The sequence below is a fragment of the Coregonus clupeaformis genome, chromosome 20 (genome assembly GCF_020615455.1).
Source record: "Coregonus clupeaformis isolate EN_2021a chromosome 20, ASM2061545v1, whole genome shotgun sequence".
Taxonomy (NCBI): Eukaryota; Metazoa; Chordata; class Actinopteri; order Salmoniformes; family Salmonidae; genus Coregonus; species Coregonus clupeaformis.
Genome location: NC_059211.1, coordinates 25,056,950 through 25,082,771, shown reverse-complemented (window position 1 = coordinate 25,082,771; position 25,822 = coordinate 25,056,950). Strand labels below are relative to the sequence as shown.

The following is a 25,822-nucleotide window of genomic DNA, read 5'->3' as shown; positions in this document are numbered from 1 at the left end:
CCCTTTTCCTTTATTTGAATGTGTCATCTTCAAAAGGCGGAACCGTCAGAATGGCTTTCCTGGAGGAGAAAGTGCTTGTGTCATTTCCTTTACGGAGAGAGCAAAAAAAGAAAGGAAACACAAGCCACATCCACCAATTATTTCAGAAAAACGTGTTGCCTGGAGCCATGAATGATGGTGTGCTTTGTTTTTCTCCCGTTGCTCCAAATGTGCACTGATCTCAAGCAGTCGTCTTTAATTTTGCATACCCATCTTAACTGCTATCTGGACACAGTCAGTCAAGCAGGCGAACTGCACCAGTGGGGGTCGATGGGAAGATCGAGAGCACATCCGTCTCAGAGACCCAGGTAATTAACTAAATATAGACTAACATCAGAGTGGAAGTAAAACAGCTCAAATCTGTCCATTCATTTCCAAAGCCTGGATGGAAGAAACCTTAAGCCAACATAATTAAGGAGAATAACATTTCTGTAAGCAGTGGAAAGTCGTCTCTCTCTCTTCCCCTTTCTACTTAACTTGGCCATGCTTGGCCGGTAAGCTGAGGCCCTTATTTCAGTGGTAAGCGAGCGCCTGGGTAAAAGTCACTGAGTGGTGGCGGATGAGAGAGGAAAGGAGAGATAGGGATATTCAGAAGCTCCTGGTAATTACAGCACTGGTTATGGCTGACCCGCAGCACAGGGCCTCGGCTCACAGAACACTTACATTTCGCCCAATTAGAGTTTGAGTTCTGCCACCCTGAGAAATATTCTAAAGGTCACATCTCCGACAAATGAAGAGAGAAAAATATTCTGAAGTTATCAGGACAGAGGCGACAAATGGCAACGCATAGTGAATGTAAATAAGAACTGGGATGATGACACACAAACGCACCAAGTTGTCTTTGTTTCAAATACAAACAAGGCCTTTTGTTCTCTGTGGTAAAGAGAATGCCCTGGGTTCAACCTGCTGTTGTTGTATGACTCTGGAGATCAGTAGATTGTGTCTGGTTGTTTAGTCTCGTAACACCCTTGTGGAGTCTGAGGTGTTACAGACACTGTTTTGATTTTCACCAGTGAGATCAAATATATCACCTCAGGAGACAGAGTGCGCGTCCAAAATGGCCCCCTATTCTCTACTTTTGACCAGAGCCCTATGGGCCCAGTTGAAATGTAGTGGACTATGTAGGGGAACAGGTTAACATTCGGGACGCAACCTGATTCTCAAGGCCTCGGCTGGAGCTTCTCTCCATAATGTAGTTAAAAACACGCAGGAATGGGGTGCGGTGATGGACAGAATGAATATATTTATCTGTTCTGGGTTGAATAAACTCACTCAGGGGAGAAGGACGGACGGAGTAAGGAGAAAAAGTTAAGCTTGGAGAGGAGGGGAGGATGCCCTCTCTCTACCCCTCTCCGTCCGTCTGCTCTCTCAGAGGAGAGGAAAGGAGAGAGAGCAGATGGTCAGGGGATCTCATTTAAGAAAACAGTTCAAAATCCACACAGCCAAATGAAATGACCAAATAGGCAAGTCTAGCAATATTAAAGACTAAACAAGGGATTGTCTTACAGAAATCATTCAGAGACAACAACATTACTTCTTTATATTGGCCCTCATCTCAAAATCCCTGGTGTGGGGGTCCTCCTGTGAAAAGCTGACAGATGGGAGTTAGTTTACCCAGTCAACTATCAGATTGCTTCTCTCAGCTCGATATGCTCGTGCTGAGTCTTTAGTTAAAACAAGGACACTGAGGAAGGAAGGACTAGTTTCGTTTGACCATCTCCCTTTGACTTCAACACCAAAGCAGGGACCTCTCTGGTCTAACACTCTGCAATGCAGCCCTAGCTGGCCGTCTTAAAGTGACTGTGAAAGTAGGCTGTGAAATGGGTTGTGATGTCCACTCGGGATTAAAAGACCAGGGAATGAATGGAATGTCTCAGTGGTGAAGACAATCTAAGCAATCCATGGGAAAGTCCTGAGTCAACCCTACAGTTGTATACATATATGAATACATAATGATCTTTAATCTCTGTGTGAAGGTCAGGGCAGGGGGACTTTCACACACTGTGACCATGCTATAGGGGTATGGGTTAACACATGGATGACAATCATAAGATCAAGTGCCGTGGGAGACAGTCACGACCTCCTAGATCATTAGTGATATTATAATTGAATGTCTCATGGAGAGAACGCGTGTGTTATTGTAGACCTAATCATACACAGAGCACAGATGGACAGAAACATTTTCTTTAGTCGACTGTATCTGTGGATGATGACGTTACATGGCGCATTCTCTTACAGAGCCTCTAAAATCCCACTGAGATCTCAGAGGAAGAGAAAGAACCGGACTGTGAAATGTGCCAAGAGTGCTGAACATTCTAAACATGGCACAGAACCAGTAGATGACACGCCCATCTAGTAATAACACTAGCGTGATGTCAAGTAGTTGGTTTGGCTTTTTGATGCGGGTGGGGCCACAAAAAATCTGAACTCATCATGGTTTTCCTGGTTCTGTTTTTCCAGGTTTTCACTAATAAATCACACTTTTTTTTATAGAAAAACTACAAAAATGTACATTCTAAGTCCACAACAATGCTTAAACCACATCAGGAGAACACTTTTGAGGTCTGAGAACAATTCCCAAAATATATTTGTAGTTGCCCTTTAATTCAATTGGGCACCTAGCAAGAGACCTGCTAGCGGTGTTTTTGTACTGTACAATGTACAGTGTAGGCTGCATGTGATGGCAGAGTTTGCCAAACAAATGCCCTGCGATTGATCCAAATCAACATGATATCATTCTGCCAGTTAGGCCTGATTTGCAGTCTACATCTATATTGGGACGTTTTTGGGGGAAAGCCTTTAGAAATGCAAATGAATGCAAAAATAATATTGCAATATTGTCAAAATGATAGGATATATCGTCAAAAATAATATACAGATATATAACTATATCGATCCCCCCCCCCCCCCATCCCTAGGAGATAAGGTATGCAGTCTTGGCATGCAGGGCAGGCCCTCTCTCTGCTATAAAGCCTACCATCTCTCTGTGCCTTCCTGCAGTAGATTACATAAGAGGATATGCTGCAGCTAGCTAAGACACTGCAGCAATGAAGGACACACTTCACACGCCAATACATGCAAAGCCAGCCTGTCCACCGACCCACTTCACTTTACTGACCAACAACGCTGGCTAGCTTAGCATTCAGGGCAGGCCAGACAAACACAGGGATCCCTGTATTCCCTGAACAGCACCTTGGTCACCTATCTGGGCTAAAAGGTACACGCTGTCCTCCTTTGGCTATGAATTATGAACATGACAACTAGAAGACAAGGAAACAAGGAGAGACAGAGCGAGATGCAGAAAGGAGGAGATATGTTTTTCCCTCCATCTCGCTCCATTCCCATCTATTTTCTTTGTGATCGGGCACTGCAACCTTGAGGGAAGCGTGAGTCATCACTCCCCTTCAGCAGACTTTGGCCAGCCAGGCTATTTAATGCTGAGGTTGGAGAAGGAACGGCCTGTTTTCATCTGACAGACTGAAAGACCCACTCACACAAACGGGGCCCTCTGGCAATAGTCCCAAAAGGACCATTGGGGACACGGACACAACAGTCACTGCAACACACAGAGGCAGAGCAGCAGACACATAAGACAACCCACAGACAGTCTAAAGCTGAAACAAACCCTACAAACCTAGACAGACAAGAGGAGACACACAGACAGGTCTGACGTGCCGTGTAGTTATCTGCCATGTTCAGTTGTGTCACTCTGTCCTGGGACTGGGAGACATTTCCATTTAGGCTCCTATTGACAGTAATTATTCATGGTCTCATGTATATTTCACACACAGCATCATCAGCACAGTCAGCTCATTCTGGTATAAGTCTTCATAAACTCCTCAATAAAGGTAATTGAGTCCAAGTTAAAGAAGTTGTCCTTTATGTAAGTCTTAAGTTGATCTTGCTTGAATAGACTAGCATTTTAACTTCTTTAGGGGTGTCATTTTACAAATACAATACAGAGATCTGCCCTTTCACAATTTCTGTGTGTGTGTGCGTGTGTGTGTGTGTGTGTGTGTGTGTGTGTGTGTGTGTATGTGTGTATATACAGCCAGCCACACAGCCAACCAGCCACACAGCCAGCCACACAGCCAACCACACAGCCAGCCAGCCACACAGCCAACCAGCCACACAGCCAGCCACACAGCCAGCCACACAGCCAGCCACACAGCCAGCCAGCCAACCACACAGCCAGCCAGCCACACAGCCAGCCAGCAACACAGACAGCCACACAGCCAGCCAGCCAACCACACAGCCAGCCAGCCACACAGCAAGCCAGCAACACAGACAGCCACACAGCCAGCCAGCCACACAGCCAGCCAGCCAACCACACAGCCAGCCAGCCACACAGCCAGCCCAGCGCAATCCCAGCTGTCAGTCATCCTCCTGAGTGTGTTCCAGCCATGGCAGGATGAGGTTAATACCCGTGTCTACTATTCATCCTCAGGTCTTTAAACTGGTCCTATCCATCACGGCACCAAACCTCACATTAAAGCATCAATACACAAAACGCCTCAGAAAGGAAAACAGCCTTCCCGTTTTAAGGCACTTGACCTTTCCCGTCTTGGCAAACCAAAGACACAGGGTTTTTAAATCTGCAAGTGAAAAGGAAATGGTAATTTCTGAGTGAGTAAAACGATGACAATAAGGCAGACAGACTGGGTTTTTTCCATGTTCGAATTATGATCTCCCGTTTCAAAAGGCCCTTCTCGTCTCCTGTGGCAGACTGAGTGTGTTTTAATGATGAAGCTGGGGAGAGATAAAAAGAGCCACGGTGGAACACTAGCCCGTTCCAGCTAAGCCTTTCCTTTCCACACAAATGCAAATAGCATGCACATGTCACTGCGTTAATGTCTGGGCTTGGCTTACACTCACTAACTCATCAACCTGGCATTATTCTGTTGATATTATACCCACATCATCTTAAACTCAGGAAACAGAAACTCAGCTTGACTTGGAAGCTGCTGGGCGTTGAGTCAACACAATGAACACGTATGGACGTGTTTTAAACAGAAATAAATAGCCTCGCCGGCCGTGACAAGCGTCTGGCGAGCTCAATGTTAATAATTCAATGAGAGGAACGTTTTTGGATTTCAGGGTCACTCGCCTACTAGTCTACCCTGCTTGTAAGTAAGCATTTCACGGAAAGGGCTACACCCGTTGTATTCGGCGCATGTGACAATTAACATTTGATTTGATAAGGGATGCTCTCAAAATGTACTGCCTTGCATGGGGACGAGTGCTGTAGCTTTGATGTTCTGATGGGTGCCAGAGAAAAACATTAAAACCACAGAGAAATCAGTCCTCATCCTGTCCAGGTGCTGCTCTCTCAGGGGACACTCTAATGGCCACTAGACCACTCTCTGATAGGTTACCAGGTGATTTTCTAGGAATTATGGGTAATGTATTGTGTATTTTTCATGGAAACACACACACACACACACACACACAAACACCATTATCCCATAGGTAAACACCATCTGGCTATCTAGGGTTGTTTCCCTGCAGGGTGCAGACCAGACCAGAGACCATTAGGGCTCTGTACTGTATGAGAGGGTATTCAATTCAACGATTGCCTGCCCAACCCAGTGAAGATAGTAACACCTGACATGATGTTCACATCCCATGAAGAACTGTGTTAATGTGTGTGTCATGATACAAGGTACAACACGGCTGTTACACCAGCCAACACAGCAGGGTGCCAATGCATACATTAGAGAAGACACCAACATACCATATTGCGCAATGGTGACTATGACTTCAGGCTGACAGTATATTAAATGGGCCATTCTGGCATTAGGTGGCATCGATCTCATAGTCATTAGCTACAGTACAGGAGAAGAGGGGTTCAGGTGTTTCACCAATAGGCATATTTACTGAAACTGAATAACTAATGTCATTAAAATATATAACAGATTTAAACTCCTCTTTAGCACACCAGACTGACTGACAGACAGACCACAGAAACAGACAGAAACACACAAACAGACAGAGACAGACAGAGACAGACAGACAGACAGGAGGTATGCCACACAGCTGATAGGAAAATGATAAATAAAAGTGGTTGTTGTTTACTGGAAGCTGTGTGTTGGACCATACAGCTAGACCAGCCTATTACTGAGGAGTTAGTCTAAGAGAGCCTTTGTGTAGCTAGCTGCTGTATTTATGCTAGAAGATAAACCAGGGGAGAAGGGGAGGGGAGGCGGGGTCAAACCAGGAGAGAAGGGAAGGGGGGCGGGGTCAAACCAGGATAGAAGGGAAGGGGGGTGGGGTCAAACCAGGAGAGATGGGAAGGGGGCGGGGTCAAACCAGGAGAGAAGGGAAGGGGGGCGGGGTCTGCTGTCAAGCAGAGGGAAACTTTAATAAAACTGGCCAATGAGAAATATAATAACCTATCATTATTTGCTTGTCTAAAATAGCTCTGCAGGTCATATTTTCAGTTTAGAAATCGCTGCATTACGCAATAGCTGTGGATACTTTCAAAAAGTCAGTGGGGGGAAATGCTGTTTGCAGGCCTCTCATTACGTCATTCATGCAAACCACAATGCACCATCGAGAGCATCCTGACTGGTTGCATCACCGCCTGGTATGGCAACTGCTTGGCCTCCGACCGCAAGGCACTACAGAGGGTAGTGCGTACGGCCCAGTACATCACTGGGGCCAAGCTTCCTGCCATCCAGGACCTCTATAACAGGCGGTGTCAGAGGAAGGCCCTCAAAATTGTCAAAGACTCCAGCCACCCTAGTCATAGACTGTTCTCTCTGCTACCGCACGGCAAGCGGTACCGGAGTGCCAAGTCTAGGTCCAAAAGACTTCTCAACAGCTTCTACCCCCAAGCCATAAGACTCCTGAACAGCTAATCATGGCTACCCGGACTATTTGCACTGCCCCCCCCACCCCATCCTTTTACGCTGCTGCTACTCTGTTAATTATTTATGCATAGTCACTTTAAATCTACCCAACATGTACATATTACTTAAACTACCTCAACTAGCCGGTGCCCCCGCACATTGACTCTGCACCGGTACCCCCCTGTATATATAGCCTCCCTACTGTTATTTTATTTTACATCTGCTCTTTTTTTCAACACTTTTTTTGTTGTTGTTTTATTTTTACATTTTTGTTAAAAATAAATGCACTGTTGGTTAAGGGCTGTAAGTAAGCATTTCACTGTAATGTCTGCACCTGTTGTATTCGGCGCATGTGGCCAATAACATTTGATTTGATTTGAAGTTTTACTAATCTGATAAACACCTTCTAAGTGAGACGTGACAACACAGCTCCTTATGTTATCACTGTCATCCTGTCACAGACTGATTCATACAATCACACCATTAGTTGGTATTTGTGTCGGTCGGTCATTAGCTACTTATGAAAATGTATGCACTCACTAACTGTAAGTCGCTCTGGATAAGAGCGTCTGCTAAATGACTAAAAATGTGTAAAAAATGTTAACATTTTAAATTCCTTGTTTTGACGAAACCTAGAACTTTCCCTGGCCTCTCATTCACCCTGTAATGTTACTGTGAACCAGCTTGCTATAGGCCAAGCTGTGGGTGTGTAGAATGAAAGCTAAGAATGTGGGTCTCTCAAAAAACATGGTATAATACACTGTCCGTAGTACAGTATACTGCCAGCACTACCCAAAGCTGAGAACTCAGATTTGATAATACTGCCCTCTACTGGTACATTGAACAGCTGAAGACAGTATTTTATGGAGCACAGTAATGTACCCGCACTTCCATCCACATCCAGTAGGTGTCGCCATAGTGCTGCGATAGCTTGTTACAACCATCCAGTCTATAGATGCAACACACACAACTGTAGGGGAAGACACAGTGTGTAGCTCTCAGTGTGCAGCTCTCAGTGTGCTGTACTGGCAGACAGACAGTGTTTGTGTGTACTGAGTGGGTGTCAGTGAGGGCAGAGCAGATCAGCCAGCTCCTGACTGGTGGATACAGAGACAGCCTGACTCATCAGTCTCTGCCTGCCTGCCTGCCAGTCTGCCAGTCTGCCTGCCTGCCTGCCTGCCTGCCTGCCTGCCAGTCTGCCAGTCTGCCAGTCTGCCTGCCTGCCAGTCTGCCAGTCTGCCAGTCTGCCAGTCTGCTTGCCTGCAGTTGCCTGCCAGTCTGCCAGTCTGCCAGTCTGCCAGTCTGCTTGCCTGCCTGCTGCAGCTCTCTGTATAGAAGGGCAATCAATACTGGACAGCACCGTGTACTGCCTGGCTAGATGGATGGAGCTGTCCACTATAGACGGAGCAATCAAATGGATAGGCTATAAAATACTGATGATTAATAGAAAGGTTCATCCATATTGGATTTATTGGGACGGGGGATAAACGAGGAATAATTGAGTTAGTAGGTCATCACTGTGTGTCTCTAGGAATGAATAGGGATGATGAATTCAGTCATCGCTGCTATAGTTTGCGTGTGTGTGTGTCTGTTAAATGTGTGTGTGTGTGTCTGTTGCGTGTGTGTGTGTGTGTGTGTGTGTGTGTGTGTGTGTGTGTGTGTGTCTGTGTGTGTGTGTGTCTGTGTGTGTGTGTCTGTGCAGTAGAAGTAGTAGTGTACACACCAGTCCTGCAGTGAGTGATGGTGCAGACTGGCCCAGGGACTGGCTCCTCATGCGGACCAGGTTGTTGGGGGGTTCTCCAGGAGGCTGCCAGGCTAGCTGACTCACCCCACCCTGCATACTGCTGGACAGGGGCAGGAGTTGCTTACCTAGTGGGGTGGGGTGGGGGGGGGGGTGGGGTGGGGGGAGAGAGAACAAGACAACCAGTCTCAAATATTGAACAACAGCTCAACTGTGTGTGTGTGTGTGTGTGTGTGTGTGTGTGTGTGTGTGTGTGTGTGTCTCTCTCTTACCGGTCATAGCCATGCTGCTACGGCGAGCGCGGCCGTCATCCTGGCTGAGCTGTCGGTGTAGTTTGGCCTTGTTGGTGGCGGGGGACAGGTCAGGGTTACTCAACTTCCTGAACAACAGGGGAGGAGGCGCAGCAAACTCCTTCTACAGAGAGAGAGACGGAAGGGAAGGGAGAGAGGGGGAGAGAGAGGGAGGATGGAGAGAAGAGCAAAGGGAAAAAGAGGGAGAGGCAGGAGAGAGAGAGAGAGAGAGAGAGAGGCAGGAGGGAAAGGAGAGAGAGAGAGAGAGAGAGAGAGAGATAGAGAGAGGGGTAGAGTAGGAGAGAGAGAGGGATGGGGAGGGAAAGGAGAGAGGGAGAGGGAGAGAGAGAGGGAAATAGAGAGAAAGAAAGAGAGAGAGTGACGGAGATAGAGAGAGCGAGTGACGGAGAGAAAGAGAGAGCAAGAGTGCGAGAGAGAGCGAGTGACGGAGGAGAGAGAGAGAGAGAGAGAGAGAGACGGAGTGAGAGAGAGAGAGAGAGAGAGAGAGAGAGAGAGAGAGAGAGAGAGAGAGAGAGAGAGAGAGAGAGAGAGAGAGAGAGAGAGAGAGAGAGAGAGAGAGAGAGAGAGAGAGAGCCAGGGAGGAAAAGGAGAGAGAGGAAGAAGAGAACAACAGACAGTCCCATTAAAAACACTCATCTCCAATCCCAACAAGTAAAGTAAGCTGTCCCAGTCCACTGGACCACAGAACACGTGAGTATCCATCTCTGTAGCCATTCAACAGTGAAGTCACGCCACAGCAAAGCCAACCAAACCCCAGCCAGTCAGTCAGTCAGTATTGGCTCGTGATTTGTGAGAAGGCCCCTGAATTTGCCCCTGGAGGCCCTTGTCCAACCAAACCCGTCAGTCAGTAAATGGCCCCTGGAGGTCCCTGGCCACAGCAAAGCCATCGAGTGCAGAGAAAAACACAGACACTGGAGCCCCTGCTAACAGCACCACTACACACACATCCCATAAAACACTGATCAGACACAGATTTAAAGCACACACACAGGAAGATCTGATTTTAAATCAGTTTTAAAGGGTGGACAGTTCCTGAAATTAGATATTGATTTTTCTCTGTTGAGACCATTTCCAACGGAGAACACCAGAGAGGCACATGGAGGATGTGATGTACAGCCAGTTAGATGAGTCAGGCCTATTTGTTTTGCTTCGAAGGCCTCGGAAACATCCGTCACCGTGGAAACCTGGCTTGGCTGAGGTCACTTCCTCTCCCCAGCCACCAGACCAACCCCTGGCGTCATAAGGAGGAGTGTTCCAGAAACATCTGGCATGTCAGACCACCACCCCTCAGTGGGCTTATTTAGTTTGTTTTCCGAAATATGCAATCTTCAAAAAGCAAGACAGTTGGCGCAGATCTATCATTCAAGCCATGTGCTTGCATTCAAGATGAGATAAGTAGCTAATGTGTGACTAAAACCAGTGCGGCAAGCATTTGCCTGCTTAAACGTTTTCAGTCATCAGCGCATGCCATTTGCAGTTGAAATGTATAGCCAATAATTTTTTTATTGAATAACAGTGTAATGTACATATGGTTTCTGTAAGAAAACATTGTCGTAATGAACAGCTAGCTTGTACTTGTCATAACGTACTCTCATTGTGAGGTTGCAAAAAAGCAGGGCTCTACAACCCTGTTCATGGACAGCTACCATCCCGTAGATGTTCACTTCAACCCTAATCTAGTGCACCTGATTCTAATAATTAGCTGGTTGAGGTCCTGAGCGCTCTGGAGTAGGTTTTCATCAAGGATCTCTCTGTACTTTGCTCCGTTAATCTTTGCCTCGATCCTGACTAGTCTCCCAGTCCCTGCCGCTGAAAAACATCCCCACAGCATGATGCTGCCACCACCATGCTTCACCATAGGGATGGTGCCAGGTTTCCTCCAGACGGGATGCTTGGCATTCAGGCCAAAGAGTTCAATCTTGGTTTCATCAGACCAGAGAATATTGTTTCTCATGGTCTGAGTTTCTTTAGGTGCCTTTTGGCAACATCCAAGCGGGCTGTCATGTGCCTTTTACTGAGGAGTGGCTTCCGTCTGGTCACTCTACCATAAAGGCCTGATTGGTGGAGTGCTGCAAAGATGGTTGTCCTTCTGGAAGGTTCTCCCATCTCAACAGAGGAACTCTAGAGCTCTGTCAGAGTGACCATCAGATTCTTGGTCACCTCCCTGACCAAGGCCCTTCTCCCCTGATTGCTCAGTTTGGCCAGGCAGCCAGCTCTAGGAATAGTATTTTTGGTTCCAAACTTCTTCCATTTAAGAATGAATGAGGCCACTGTGTTCTTAGGGACCTTCAATGCTGCAGACATTTTTTGGTACCCTTTCCCAGATCTGTGCCTTGACACAATCCTGTTTTGGAGCTCTATGGACAATTCCTTCGACCTCATGGCTTGGTTTTTGCTCTGACATGCACTGTCAACTGTGTGACCTTATATAGACAGGTGTGCCTTTCCAAATCATGTCCAATCATTTGTATTTACCACAGGTGGACTCCAAATAAGTTGTAGAAACATCTCAAGGATGATCAATGGAAACAGGATGCACTTGAGCTCAAAGATAGATAGATAGATAGATAGATAGATAGATAGATAGATAGATAGATAGATAGATAGATAGATAGATAGATAGATAGATAGATAGATAGATAGATAGATAGATAGATAGATAGATAGATAGATAGATAGATAGATAGATAGATAGATAGATAATGCTCACTCAGCTGTGCCTCACAAGTAATACAACAAATGATCTATTACCAGTACGATCATACACCTACATTTTTTAAATATAATTTCTAAATGGTCTGAGAATAACAAAATTGGTAGGGCAATTCAAGCATAGCCAATATGCTACAGCACTCTTTTTTAATTGGTGAATGGTGCACAGGCTTATGTTTTCAAAAAAGATCTCGGCTTGCATTTTGACTCAGAAAGTGATCTTGACTCAGAAAAGGTTGGTGACCATTGATTTAGAGTACCTGTTAATCCTTTGGAGCACAATTTGTGTAAAAAAAAGTCTGGTTTTTCTTCCACCTCTAAAAAACAAGACTTTTGCGTCCCTTAAATCAGTATCAGACCAAAAAATCCCATATCGGTCAGGCTCTAAACCTAGCACTCACAGAGAAACCCAGAGGAATGCAGATGCATCACACACAGGAATGTGTAAACATCTGTAAAAAAAAAAAAACACAGAGACCCACCATTCATTAGCTCAATCTGTGTCTATCTATGACTCCAACAATAAGCTATTGTATGGCCTTCGTAATTCACAACAAACAAAGGCACATTATGAAACATCGTCAGTCTAAGTAACATTTCCTTGTGCATGTTGGGGCAGAATCAGAGCAGGACTCCCTGTTCAGTAATACTGCATTCCTCTATATTTGATCAATGACCGTCAGTGCATTCCCCCTAGTGCAGCATATCAGTCCAACCATCGAGCCCCAGCCCAGACAGCAGGCTAGGCACTGGTCAGGTCGTGACAGTCAGACGAGAACCAGAGAGGACCAGAGGAAGGGGGGCAGGGGCAGTGACTGAAGATAGAGTAAGGCTTTGGGATGATAATCAGTTTGGGCTGTGGTGAAACAGACAGACAAGCAGGCAGGCACAGGAGGAGGGGAGGAGAGCTTCATGTACAGTGCCTCCACCACTGAACTTCGCTCCTTCACACCTAGGTGGCAGAGTTACACATAAATGTGTCAGGCTTGAGATGTTGAGGAAAAATAAAGCAGTAAAATGCTCACATACAGGTAACAGATAAAATAAAGGAAATACCAACATAGTGTCTTAATAGGGCGTTGAGCAACCACGAGCCGCCAGAACAGCTTCAATGCACCTTGGCATAGATTCTACAAGTGTCTGGAACTCTATAGGAGTTCTTCCACGAGAAATTCCATCATTTGGGGTTTTGTTAATGGTTGTGGAAAGCGTGGTCTCAGGCGCTGTTCCAGAATCTCCCATAAGTGTTCAATTGGGTTGAGATCTGGTGACTGAGACACACACACCCTTTAAACCCCCTGTGCTCCTTTGAGACACCTCTTTCAAAGTCACTGAGATCTCTTCTTCTAGTCATGGTAGCCAAAATAATGGGCAACTGGCCCATTTTTATACATGACCCTAAGCATAATGGTTTGTTAATTGCTTAATTAACTCAGGAACCACACCTGTGTGGAAGCACCTGCTTTCAATATACTTTGTATCCCTCACTTACACAATTGTTTCCTATACTTTGGCAGTTACCTGTAGAGGAGGGTACTGTAGCCGACAGCAGCTAGTGTTAACAGGCACACACAACTTTCCCTCTTTCTTTCTCCCTCTCTTTTTCTCTCTCCCCAGTGAAAGCTCTTTATGATTGGCTCAAGTTACTCCTTTGTGGCGTTGCATGACTCCCTCTCTCCTTCCTTCCTCTCCCCCTTTCTCTGGTCCAGATGTTTTCCGTAGTGAGTGGTCTCTTCACTGGCTCCTGGCAGAGTGTCTCCTTCCTGCCCTCTCCACCGAGGTTTCTCCACTGAGGTTTCCTCTGGGCCACTCCAACCGTCACACTGACTTACCCTGGCTGACACCCCGCCGCCTCAATGGGTAATGAGCAAGAGCAGTGAGACTACTAGGCAGTGAGACTACTAGGCAGTGGGACTACTAGGCAGTGATACTACTAGGCAGTGGGACTACTAGGCAGTGGGACTACTAGGCAGTGGGACTACTAGGCAGTGAGACTACTAGGCAGTGGGACTACTAGGCAGTGATACTACTAGGCAGTGGGACTACTAGGCAGTGAGACTACTAGGCAGTGAGACTACTAGGCAGTGGGACTACTAGGCAGTGAGACTACTAGGCAGTGGGACTACTAGGCAGTGAGACTACTAGGCAGTGGGACTACTAGGCAGACTATGATATGAGCCTGGAGTGTGATCAGGAAGATGTGTTCTCACTCAGGTTCATCAAGGCAAGTGTAGGCAAGGAGTATGGACTCACATCTGCATTGGACAGTGGCTGATCACAAGCTCTACAGCGCTAGGTTAGTGTTTTGTGTCCCTTTATGTTGCAGTGGTCTCTGTATGACATACTGTGTGCAGTGTTTGTGGTATGGTACATTCATTACCCAAGTCACTTTGAGTCCAACCCTAACCAAGGCAGGAGGAGACATAACTGCCTGTAACAAACAAGGACAGAGAGAAAAACAGCCTATAACAGCCAAACCCCAGAGAGAGAGAGAGAGAGAGAGAGAGAGAGAGAGAGAGAGAGAGAGAGAGAGAGAGAGAGAGAGAGAGAGAGAGAGAGAGAGAGAGAGAGAGAGAGAGAGAGAGAGAGAGAGAGAGAGAGAGAGAGAGAGAGAGAGAGAGAGAGAGAGAGAGAGAGAGAGAGAGAGAGAGAGAGAGAGAGAGAGAGAGAGAGAGAGACATGAGAGACAGGGGGAAGAGAGTGACGGGGGGAGGGGGAGATGGAGAGAGGACGTGTCTACACTTGACACTTACATGCGACTTCTGTTACCAGAATATGAAGATCACATTGAAAAGACGGGTGGTCGCTTTGTGGTCTGATTGTGTTCAGATCTGGCTGACCACTTCAGAAGGTGGTCAGGGATGCATTGTGTGCGGATTTCTCCTTAGTCTGGAGGCAATCAGGCTACCGAAAGCGCATACAGTGGGCGACATCATCAGCAATCCTCCCACAAGTCTCCAGAAAATTTGTGTTTTGTGACCGAGAGGCACCTTTTCATTATAACGTTGGAGGAAATACATTCCTAGCGTGTGAGGAATGTGTTTGCTAGTCTCATAAATGCTAGCCAGCTAGCTAATATTTAGAAAAACTATTTCTTTTTTGGCTAGAGTTATGCTAATCCGTTTGCAATCCCTTTAGCGTTGCTTGCTAGCTACAGAGGTTAGCTGTCTAGTTAGCTACAGTAGTTAGCTACTGCCATCAGTTGTTGTTGTGTTATCATATTTAGCCTATTCCACCGTTTGTAGAATGCATACTGGCATTTCTAATATAGAGCAGTAATAGGGAATCCGGACACACTGTGGACACAGTAGACACATTTAAATGCAGGTGTAGATGCATGACGCAGTCGGAATTCCATGAACAGAACTCTATGATCAGAATACTAAAGCTGCATGAACGGTCAAGTCTATACACGGCCAGAGTGTGAGAGTTCCAGCGAGCGTTAAGTGCAACCCCAGCACTGTTAATCCCCGCTGGCCGCCCCTGGCTGGCTGGGATGTGATGGATCACAGTTGTCACCACACAGCCAGCCAGGCAGTCAGCACCCTAGCTCACCCAGACTGCTAAATCCCTCACACACAGACACACACACACACAGCAAGGACAGAATATTTCAAATTCAAAGACAGACTACATAGCTAGCATACACACAATTAGGGCTTACCCCGACTAAAAAAATATATTGGTAGACCAAGAGTCGTCTGCTCTTTTGACCAATCGATTGGTCTAAATGTAAAAAAATGTATTTTTCCATATATAGACACATCCTATGTGTTTTAATCAAATCAACTATATGCACTGAGCTTGTCTGATGCGTTAAGCAAACTGTTTGATGAAATAATTAAAACACACAAATGACTAGTGGTAGTCTGACCGTAATTGATTTGATTGTTTCGGGCATGCTCAGACTTGCTGCGCTGTGAAAAAAAAAAAAAAGACAGCGCATGACTGTGACTGGCACCCGTTGTCTCTCTCTCCTCCCTGCTGCAGCGACCACCACAGAACATCAACAGTGTGTATCGCGCTGTCCGTGTTGCTGAAGCTGCAACATAATTACAGACATTTCTGACTGAAAAGTTATATTACCAAAACCCCTAATTTGTTTAGAAAAACATTCCCTATTCCCTCAACCCTTGCTCTCTTTACGTGACACATGTATGCATTGCATGCACGTAACCAATAGGGCCTGACGTATAGCATTAGATTACAATATATTTTTCTGACCGTTTGGAACAATGTAAACAACACTAAGTAAATTATAAGCGTACCAGAGAGTCTGCTGTAACGTTTTTGTGATTTTTTTTGTAAAGCCTTTATTACAGCTAAGACTAAAAACAGTCGCATTCATTCGTGAATGCAATTTTCCGAAATGGAACGGTTTAGGCCGATTTATTGTTTACGCTAATTATTCACTGGTCGCTTTGTTATTTTATTTTAAACTAAAATGCTTGATTGCATTTCAAATCATGAATGACTCATATACTGTGTGATGACTTGAACAAATAAATGATTGATTGATACAGTAGCCTATAACAGTATTGAAATATAGGCCTAAGTAAGTTACGGTATTAAGACTAAACAGGATGCGCTCTTAGGCCTACAGCTCGATGGTGGTTATACAAGGCTGCTATACTTAGCCTACTAATGATAATGACATTACTTATTATTATAAATGATGATCATAATAATAGCAATAATAACAATAAGAAAAATATAAAGGAAAAATGAGGGTTATTATTATTATTATAAATGAAAAATGTCAGACAATTTAGAAGTGTAACCAACACTAAATCAATTATAAATGATACCAGAGGCTGGTCTAACGGGAAAAAAAAGTGTGAAGACTTTATTAAAGCATAGCAAAGATTAAAAACAGCCAAATGTGTTAAATTGTTTATCCAACGTGGTTCCGTGAGGCTTGGAACTCACAGAATCAGTAGGCTATTAAACAAACACTCAAAACAGGCAACAGAAGCAGGATCGGTCTTATTTCTGTAGATATATATACAGTGGGGAGAACAAGTATTTGATACACTGCCGATTTTGCAGGTTTTCCTACTTACAAAGCATGTAGAGGTCTGTAATTTTTATCATAGGTACACTTCAACTGTGAGAGACGGAATCTAAAGCAAAAATCCAGAAAATCACATTGTATGATTTTTAAGTAATTAATTTGCATTTTATTGCATGACATAAGTATTTGATACATCAGAAAAGCAGAACTTAATATTTGGTACAGAAACCTTTGTTTGCAATTACAGAGATCATACGTTTCCTGTAGGTCTTGACCAGGTTTGCACACACTGCAGCAGGGATTTTGGCCCACTCCTCCATACAGACCTTCTCCAGATCCTTCAGGTTTCGGGGCTGTCGCTGGGCAATACGGACTTTCAGCTCCCTCCAAAGATTTTCTATTGGTTTCAGGTCTGGAGACTGGCTAGGCCACTCCAGGACCTTGAGATACTTCTTACGGAGCCACTCCTTAGTTGCCCTGGCTGTGTGTTTCAGGTCGTTGTCATGCTGGAAGACCCAGCCACGACCCATCTTCAATGCTCTTACTGAGGGAAGGAGGTTGTTGGCCAAGATCTTGCGATACATGGCCCCATCCATCCTCCCCTCAATACAGTGCAGTCGTCCTGTCCCCTTTGCAGAAAAGTATCCCCAAAGAATGATGTTTCCACCTCCATGCTTCACGGTTGGGATGGTGTTCTTGGGGTTGTACTCATCCTTCTTCTTCCTCCAAACACGGCAAGTGGAGTTCAGACCAAAAAACTATATTTTTGTCTCATCAGACCACATGACCTTCTCCCATTCCTCCTCTGGATCATCCAGATGGTCATTGGCAAACTTCAGACGGGCCTGGACATGCGCTGGCTTGAGCAGGGGGACCTTGCGTGCGCTGCAGGATTTTAATCCATGACGGCGTAGTGTGTTATTCATGGTTTTCTTTGAGACTGTGGTCCCAGCTCTCTTCAGGTCATTGACCAGGTCCTGCCGTGTAGTTCTGGGCTGATCCCTCACCTTCCTCATGATCATTGATGCCCCACGAGGTGAGATCTTGCATGGAGCCCCAGACCGAGGGTGATTGACCGTCATCTTGAACTTCATCCATTTTCTAATAATTGTGCCAGCAGTTGTTGCCTTCTCACCAAGCTGCTTGCCTATTGTCCTGTAGCCCATCCCAGCCTTGTGCAGGTCTACAATTTCATCCCTGATGTCCTTACACAGCTCTCTGGTCTTGGCCATTGTGGAGAGGTTGGAGTCTGTTTGATTGAGTGTGTGGACAGGTGTCTTTTATACAGGTAACGAGTTCAAACAGGTGCAGTTAATACAGGTAATGAGTGGAGAACAGGAGGGCTTCTTAAAGAAAAACTAACAGGTCTGTGAGAGCCGGAATTCTTACTGGTTGGTAGGTGATCAAATACTTATGTCATCCAATAAAATGCAAATTAATTACTTAAAAATCATACAATGTGATTTTCTGGATTTTTGTTTTAGATTCCGTCTCTCACAGTTGAAGTGTACCTATGATAAAAATTACAGACCTCTACATGCTTTGTAAGTAGGAAAACCTGCAAAATCGGCAGTGTATCAAATACTTGTTCTCCCCACTGTAGATGATTTACAGTGCCTTCAGAAAGTATTTACATCAGTTGACTTTTTCCAAATTTTGTTGTGTTACAGCCAGAATTTAGGCCAGTGACCAGTGACATTTTTTAGGCCAGTGACATTTTTTTTGTCACTGGCATACAAATAATACCCCATAATGTCAAAGTGGAATTATGTTTTTAGACATTTTTACAAATTAATAAAAAATGAAAAGCTGAAATGTCTCGAGTCAATAAGTATTCATCCTTTTGTTACGGCAAGCCTAAATAAGTTGGGGAGTAAAAATTTGCTTAACAAGTCACATAATAAGTTGCATGGACTCTGTGTGCAATAATAGTGTTTTACATGATTTTTTAATGACCACCTCATCTCTTTACCACACACATACAATTATCTGTAAGGTCCCTCATTCGAGCAGTGAACTTCAAAACACAGATTCAACCACAAAGACCAGGGAGGTTTTCCAATGGCTCCCTGGTCTTTGTGAGAAAAACTGAGGATGGATCAACAACATTGCTGTTACTCCACATCACTAACCTAATTGACAGAGTGAAAAGAAGGAAGCCTGTACTGAATAAACATATTTCAAAACATGCATCCTTTTTGCAACAAGGCACTAAAGAAATGCAAGTTATGAAGAGTATTTTCCAAAATATTCTAATTAAGTGTTTGTCTTAAAGTTACAGCTTTAAAATGGGAATAATTATGAAAGTCGGAGTCTATGCTATTCTCATTCACACATTTATTTTGAATGACAAATATTTTTGCAAACAACACCAAGATGGAGAAATCAAATGAGGTGTCAAAAACTGTTCCTCAGCTGAGGAAAGCTTATGAAAGAAATGCGTAGTTGGCCTAGGCCTATTTCCATATTATTCTAGCAATGTGCAACCTACCTACAACGCATTTAGTAGCCTAGGCCAATAAGAGAGGAGGATGAGGGGAAAACATTTGAATCAGTTCATAATGATTCCAGTTCTGAGGAAAGCAGAGTTGCTCTGCAGCCCATGATGATTTACAACCCATTACAAGACGCACAGCCAGCGAGGCTCGTTGACTGCGTCACTCACTCCATCTGCGAGCTTCGGCACACACAGATAGCCAGACAGGCTACTACACAGCTCTTTCATGCCACAGCTCCACCAGAGTGGAAACGGCTATTCCAAAATATTTGACTGCACTAAATATATTTTGTCAAGATTCCTATCGTCCCTCCCAGCTAAATGCGTTGCAATAATTTTTATTTTATTACATTATTTTGGATGGCCGTTAAGGGGGCGATAACATCGTGTCTAGCATTATTTCAGATCCCTCCCTGTACTATTTTCAGTCAACCTTTTGGCCGATGGTGTTACCGACCTTTTTGTTGTTGTTGGGACAGGTGACTTCAGCTTTTGAACAATAAAAAAAAAAAAAAAAAAAATCAGTCCTACTTGTCCAAGGACAATTGGCTAAAAAAGTTAATGTCAAGCCCTGTGGTTGCTAACGTTAGCATGCCTGCTTTTTGTGATTTCCAATAGTGCATCTGATAGCATGTGTTGCAGGCTCAGTAGTAGTTCTACACATCTATAGGCTACTACTAGCAGCCTAGCAACTTACTATGCCGGGTGATGTATTGACATGTACAGTGCATGCTAGCGTGGATATTAATGCATTTGGCCATGCTGGAGTGAGAGGACTAGGTAGGAGCAGGGTGAAGACCTCATCATTGTTTGTTCTACCAACAATAATGGTATCTTTACCAGCCATCTGCTACGTGTCATCATACTGTCTTCAACAGAACAGCTAACGTTCCCCTGGTGTGGCTCATCTGCTCTGTCGGAACATCACAATGGAGACAACAACATCAAAACACTAACAACTAATGACTCTCTAGTCTAACCGTCCCGTCCCGTCCTGTCCCGTTATCTCCATTCATCTTCTTTACTGTGTAACTGTTGTTAGAGGGAGCAGGTGGCTGCAACAGTACAGCGCTGGGTCTGTGTTTGCATAGTGATTACACAGTAATAAATCAATTTTTTTGTAGTTTATACACACTGCAAATTATTAAATCAGAACTGGTGGCTTTGAAGCCTGCGGTGTCTCAAGCCAAAGGTTTCTGTTGACCACTGACTGCAGTACGTAACAGCCATGGATTGTAGAGATCATAGACTTTGTGAGGCTGAATATCTTCTGTATATTAAATTTGTATAAACCTGCCTCTACATTCATCAGCCTCTCCCAGCCAGCCTAGAGTTCATTCTCATTCCACTAAAGTTATCGCACACTAATGTCCCGTCCAATTTGTAAATCGCTCTGGATAAGAGTGTCTGCTAAATGACGTAAATGTAAATGTCACACCTACTTAGGCTGAGACAGTTGACTCATTACCCAGGTAGGCCTATACAAGCCTCGTTAGAGAGATACTGTTGTTATGCGGAGGGAATCGGCATATCAACCTAGGGGGACACATTTTGCTGTAACACCCCAAACAGGGAGGCAAAATACATCACCATGGGGCTGAGATCCATCAGCTGAGAGGACAGTCCCCTTCATTATCATACATTCTGCATAATGAGATAGAGGGCAAGGCCAGCAGAGAGGATGGCGGGGGGTGGGGACAACACTATTCCATCACTGACATGGAAGAGGACGGGAAAACAGTCTCTCTTTAAATGGGGTTCCCTCCTCCTCCTCTCCTCCCACTCCATTCTCTGTGGTCCTATGGGCGTCATGGTATTTTATTTATTTGCCCAACATTCATCTTCTGTCGTGTGTCCACAGGCTCAGAGGGCCCCCCATAATGCAATGTGCACATCTAAAATCCATCACATCTGTCAACAGGGAGGTGGGGGGTGGAGGGGAGGTGCGGGGGTAGACATATATATATATATATATATATACTACCAGTCAAAAGTTTGGACAAACCTACACACAAGGGTTTTTCTTTATTTTTTATTTTTTTTACATTGTAGAATAATAGTGAAGAAATCAAAACTATTAAATAACACATATGGAGTCATGTAATAACCAAAAAAGTGTTAAACAAATCAAAATATATTTGATATTTGATATTCTTAAAATAGCCACCCTTTGCCTTGATGACAGCTTTGCACACTCTTGGCATTCTCTCAACCAGCTTCATGAGGTAGTCACCTGGTATGTATTTCAATTAACAGGTGTGCCTTCTTAAAAGTTAATTTGTGGAATTTCTTTCCTTCTTAATGCATTTGAGCCAATCAGTTGTGTTGTGACAAGGTAGCGGGGTATACAGAAGACAGCCCTATTTGGTAAAAGACCAAGTCCATATTATGGCAAGAACTGCTCAAATAAGCAAAGAGAAACAACAGTCCATCATTACTTTAAGACATGAAGGTCAGTCAATCTGGAACATTTCAAGAACTTTGAAAGTTTCTTGAAGTGCAGTCGCAAAAACCATCAAGCACTATGATGAAACTGGCTCTCATGAGGACCGCCACAGGAATGGAAGACCCAGAGTTACCTCTGCTGCAGAGGATAAGTTCATTAGAGTTACCAGCCTCAGAAATTGCAGCCCAAATAAATGATTCACAGAGTTCAACAGACACATCTCAACATCAACTGTTCAGAGGGGACTTTGTGAATCAGGCCTTCATGGTTGAATTGCTGCAAAGAAACCACTACTAAAGGACACCAATAAGAAGATGAGACCTACTTGGGCCAAGAAATACGAGTAATGGACATTAGACTGGTGGAAATTTGTCCTTTGGTTGAGTCCAAATTAGAGATTTTTGGTTGAAACCGCCAGGTCTTTGTGAGATGCGGACTGGGTGAACGGATTATCTCTGCATGTGTAGTTCCCACCGTAAAGCATGGAGGAGGAGGTGTTATGGTGTGGGGGTGCTTTGCTGGTGACACTGTCTGTGATTTATTTAGAATTCAAGGCAAACTTAACCAGCATGGCTACCACAGCATTCTGCAGCGATACGCCATCCCATCTGGTTTGGGCTTAGTGGGACTATCATTTGTTTTTCAACAGGACAATGACCCAACACACCTCCAGGCTGTCTAAGGGTCTATTTTACCAAGAAGGAGAGTGATGGAGTGCTGCATCAGATGACCTGGCCTCCACAATCACCTAACCTCAACCCAATTGAGATGGTTTGGGATGAGTTGGACCGCAGAGTGAATGAAAAGCAGCCAACAAGTGCTCAGCATATGTGGGAACTCCTTCAAGACTGTTGGAAAAGCATTCCTCATGAAGCTGGTTGTTTAACACTTTTTTGGTTACTACATGATTCCATATGTGTTATTTCATTGTTTTGATGTCTTCACTATTATTCTACAATGTAGAAAATAGTAAAAATAAAGAAAAACCCTTGAATGAGTAGGTGTGTCCAAACTTTTGACTGATACTGTGTATATATATATATATATATAACTGCTGCTATGGGCTCAGCTCCAGGTACACTAGTACAGTCTGGTAATCAGACAAAAGCTACGACCTGTAGTACAGAATGTTCCTAATATAATCAATGTCTACGCCTCCCCATCCCTCCTTTCCCGCCCCCTCTCTGCTGGGCAGGTCCGAGCCTGAGGGTTACTGAGTGGATGGAAGCCCTGGTGTTTGCATAGTGCAGGTGAGGCGTGCTGAAGGCAGCCAGTCCAGGGTTCACAGCGCTGCTCTAAACAAACATGGGAGATACAGCGAGCACAAACACAATGCTGCTATTGTTCTGAGAGTGAAACCTTTGTACTCAGGTGATCTCGCTCTCTCTCAATTCAATTCAATTTCAATTTAAGGGCTTTATTGGCATGGGAAACGTGTGTTAACATTGCCAAAGCAAGTGAAGTAGATAGTAAACAAATGTGAAATAAACAATAAATATTAACAGTAAACATTACACTCAGAAGTTTCAAAAGAATAAAGACATTTCAAATGTCATATTATGTATATATATACAGTGTTGTAACAATGTGCAAATAGTTAAAGTACAAATGGGAAAATAAATAAACATAAATATGGGTTGTATTTACAATGGTTTGTTATTCACTGGTTGCCCTTTTCTTGTGGCAACAGGTCACAAATCTTGCTGCTGTGATGGCACACTGTGGTTTTTCACCCAGTAGATAAGGAGTTTATCAAAATTGGGTTTGATTTCGAATTCTTTGTGGATCGCTGTAATCGGAGGGAAATATGTGTCGATAATATGGTCATACATTTGGCAGAAGGTTAGGAAGTGCAGCTCAGTTTCCACCTCATTTTGTGGGCAGTGTGCACATAGCCTGTCTTCTCTTGAGAGCCAGGTCTGCCTACGGCGGCCTTTCTCAATAGCAAGGCTTTTTTATTTATTTATTTATTTATTTAACCTTTATTTAACCAGGTAAGCCAGTTGAGAACAAGTTCTCATTTACAACTGCGACCTGGCCAAGATAAAGCAAAGTAGTGCGATAAAAACAACAACACAGAGTTACATGAGGTAAAAAAAACAAAGTAAAAAAAAATACAACAGAAAATATATATACAGTGTGTGCAAATGTAGCAAGTTATGGAGGTAAGGCAATAAATAGGCTATAGTGCAAAAATAATTACAATTAGTATTAACACTGGAATGCTAGATGTGCAAGAGATGATGTGCAAATAGAGATACTGGGGTGCAAAAGAGCAAAATAAATAACAATATAGGGATGAGGTAGTTGGGTAGGCTAATTTCAGATGGGCTGTGTACAGGTGCAGTAATCGGTAAGGTGCTCTGACAACTGATGCTTAAAGTTAGTGAGGGAGATAAGTGTCTCCAGCTTCAGAGATTTTTGCAATTCGTTCCAGTCATTGGCAGCAGAGAACTGGAAGTAATGGCGGCCAAAGGAGGTGTTGGCTTTGGGGATGACCAGTGAGATATACCTGCTGGAGCGCAGACTACGGGTGGGTGCTGCTATGGTGACCAATGAGCTAAGATAAGGCGGGGATTTGCCTAGCAGTGATTTATAGATGGCCTGGAGCCAGTGGGTTTGACGACGAACATGTAGTGAGGACCAGCCAACAAGAGCGTACAGGTCACAGTGGTGGGTAGTGTATGGGGCTTTGGAGACAAAACGGATGGCACTGTGATAGACTACATCCAATTAGCTGAGTAGAGTGTTGGAGGCTATTTTGTAAATGACATCGCCGAAGTCAAGGATCGGTAGGATAGTCAGTTTTACGAGGGCATGTTTGGCAGCATGAGTGAAGGAGGCTTTGTTGCGGAATAGGAAGCCGATTCTAGATTTAACTTTGGATTGGAGATTCTTAATGTGAGTCTGGAAGGAGAGTTTACAGTCTAACCAGACACCTAGGTATTTGTAGTTGTCCACATACTCTAGGTCAGACCCGTCGAGAGTAGTGATTCTAGTCGGGTGGGCGGGTGCCAGCAGCGTTCGATTGAAGAGCATGCATTTAGTTTTACTAGTGTTTAAGAGCAGTTGGAGGCTACTGAAGGATTGTTGTATGGCATTGAAGCTCGTTTGGAGGTTTGTTAACACAGTGTCCAATGAAGGGCCAGATGTATACAAAATGGTGTCGTCTGCGTAGAGGTGGATCTGAGAGTCACCAGCAGCAAGAGCGACATCATTGATATACACGGAGAAAAGAGTCGGCCCAAGAATTGAACCCTGTGGCACCCCCATAGAGACTGCCATAGGTCCAGACAACAGGCCCTCCGATTTGACACATTGAACTCTATCTGAGAAGTAGTTGGTGAACCAGGCGAGGCAGTCATTTGAGAGGCTATGCTCACTGAGTCTGTACATAGTCAAAGCTTTCCTTAAGTTTGGGTCAGTCACAGTGGTCCGGTATTCTCAATTTCTTTCTTAGGTTTTTGCATTCTTCATCAAACCATTTATCACTGTTGTTACTTTTCTTTGGTTTTCTGTTTGAGATTTGTAGATTCTCTGTCTCTCTCGCTCTCCTAAAAATGAATTACAGAGCAGCAGTAAAATAACAGTAGCCAGATTCTATACAGAGGGTACCTGTACAGAGTCAATGTGCGGGGGCAAAGGTTGGTCGAGGTAATACACTGCTCAAAAAAATAAAGGGAACACTTAAACAACACAATGTAACTCCAAGTCAATCACACTTCTGTGAAATCAAACTGTCCACTTAGGAAGCAACACTGATTGACAATACATTTTACATGCTGTTGTGCAAATGGAATAGACAACAGGTGGAAATTATAGGCAATTAGCAAGAAACCCCCAATAAAGGACTGGTTTTGCAGGTGGTGACCACAGACCACTTCTCAGTTCCTATGCTTCCTGGCTGATGTTTTGGTCACTTTTGAATGCTAGTTTAATGGTAGCATGAGACTACAACCCACACAAGTGGCTCAGGTAGTGCAGATCATCCAGGATGGCACATCAATGCGAGCTGTGGCAAGAAGGTTTGCTGTGTCTGTCAGCGTAGTGTCCAGAGCATGGAGGCGCTACCAGGAGACAGGCCAGTACATCAGGAGACGTGGAGGAGGCCGTAGGAGGGCAACAACCCAGCAGCAGGACTGCTACCTCCGCCTTTGTGCAAGGAGGAGCAGGAGGAGCACTGCCAGAGCCCTGCAAAATGACCTCCAGCA

The 25,822-nt window shown here is 44.4% G+C and overlaps 1 protein-coding gene across 1 annotated transcript in view; it reads right to left on the bottom strand.

Annotated features, from left to right (window-relative positions):
• Window positions 1-25,822, bottom strand: part of LOC121534060 (microtubule-associated serine/threonine-protein kinase 2-like) — a 248,356-nt gene that overhangs the window by 170,986 nt on the left and 51,548 nt on the right. Inside the window, exons 2-3 of the mRNA XM_041840495.2 lie at window positions 8,904-9,045; window positions 8,614-8,759 (exon numbers count right to left, since the gene is read on the bottom strand). Of these exons, the coding sequence (XP_041696429.2) occupies window positions 8,614-8,759; window positions 8,904-9,045 (288 nt within the window). The remainder of the gene's footprint in view (window positions 1-8,613; window positions 8,760-8,903; window positions 9,046-25,822) is intronic.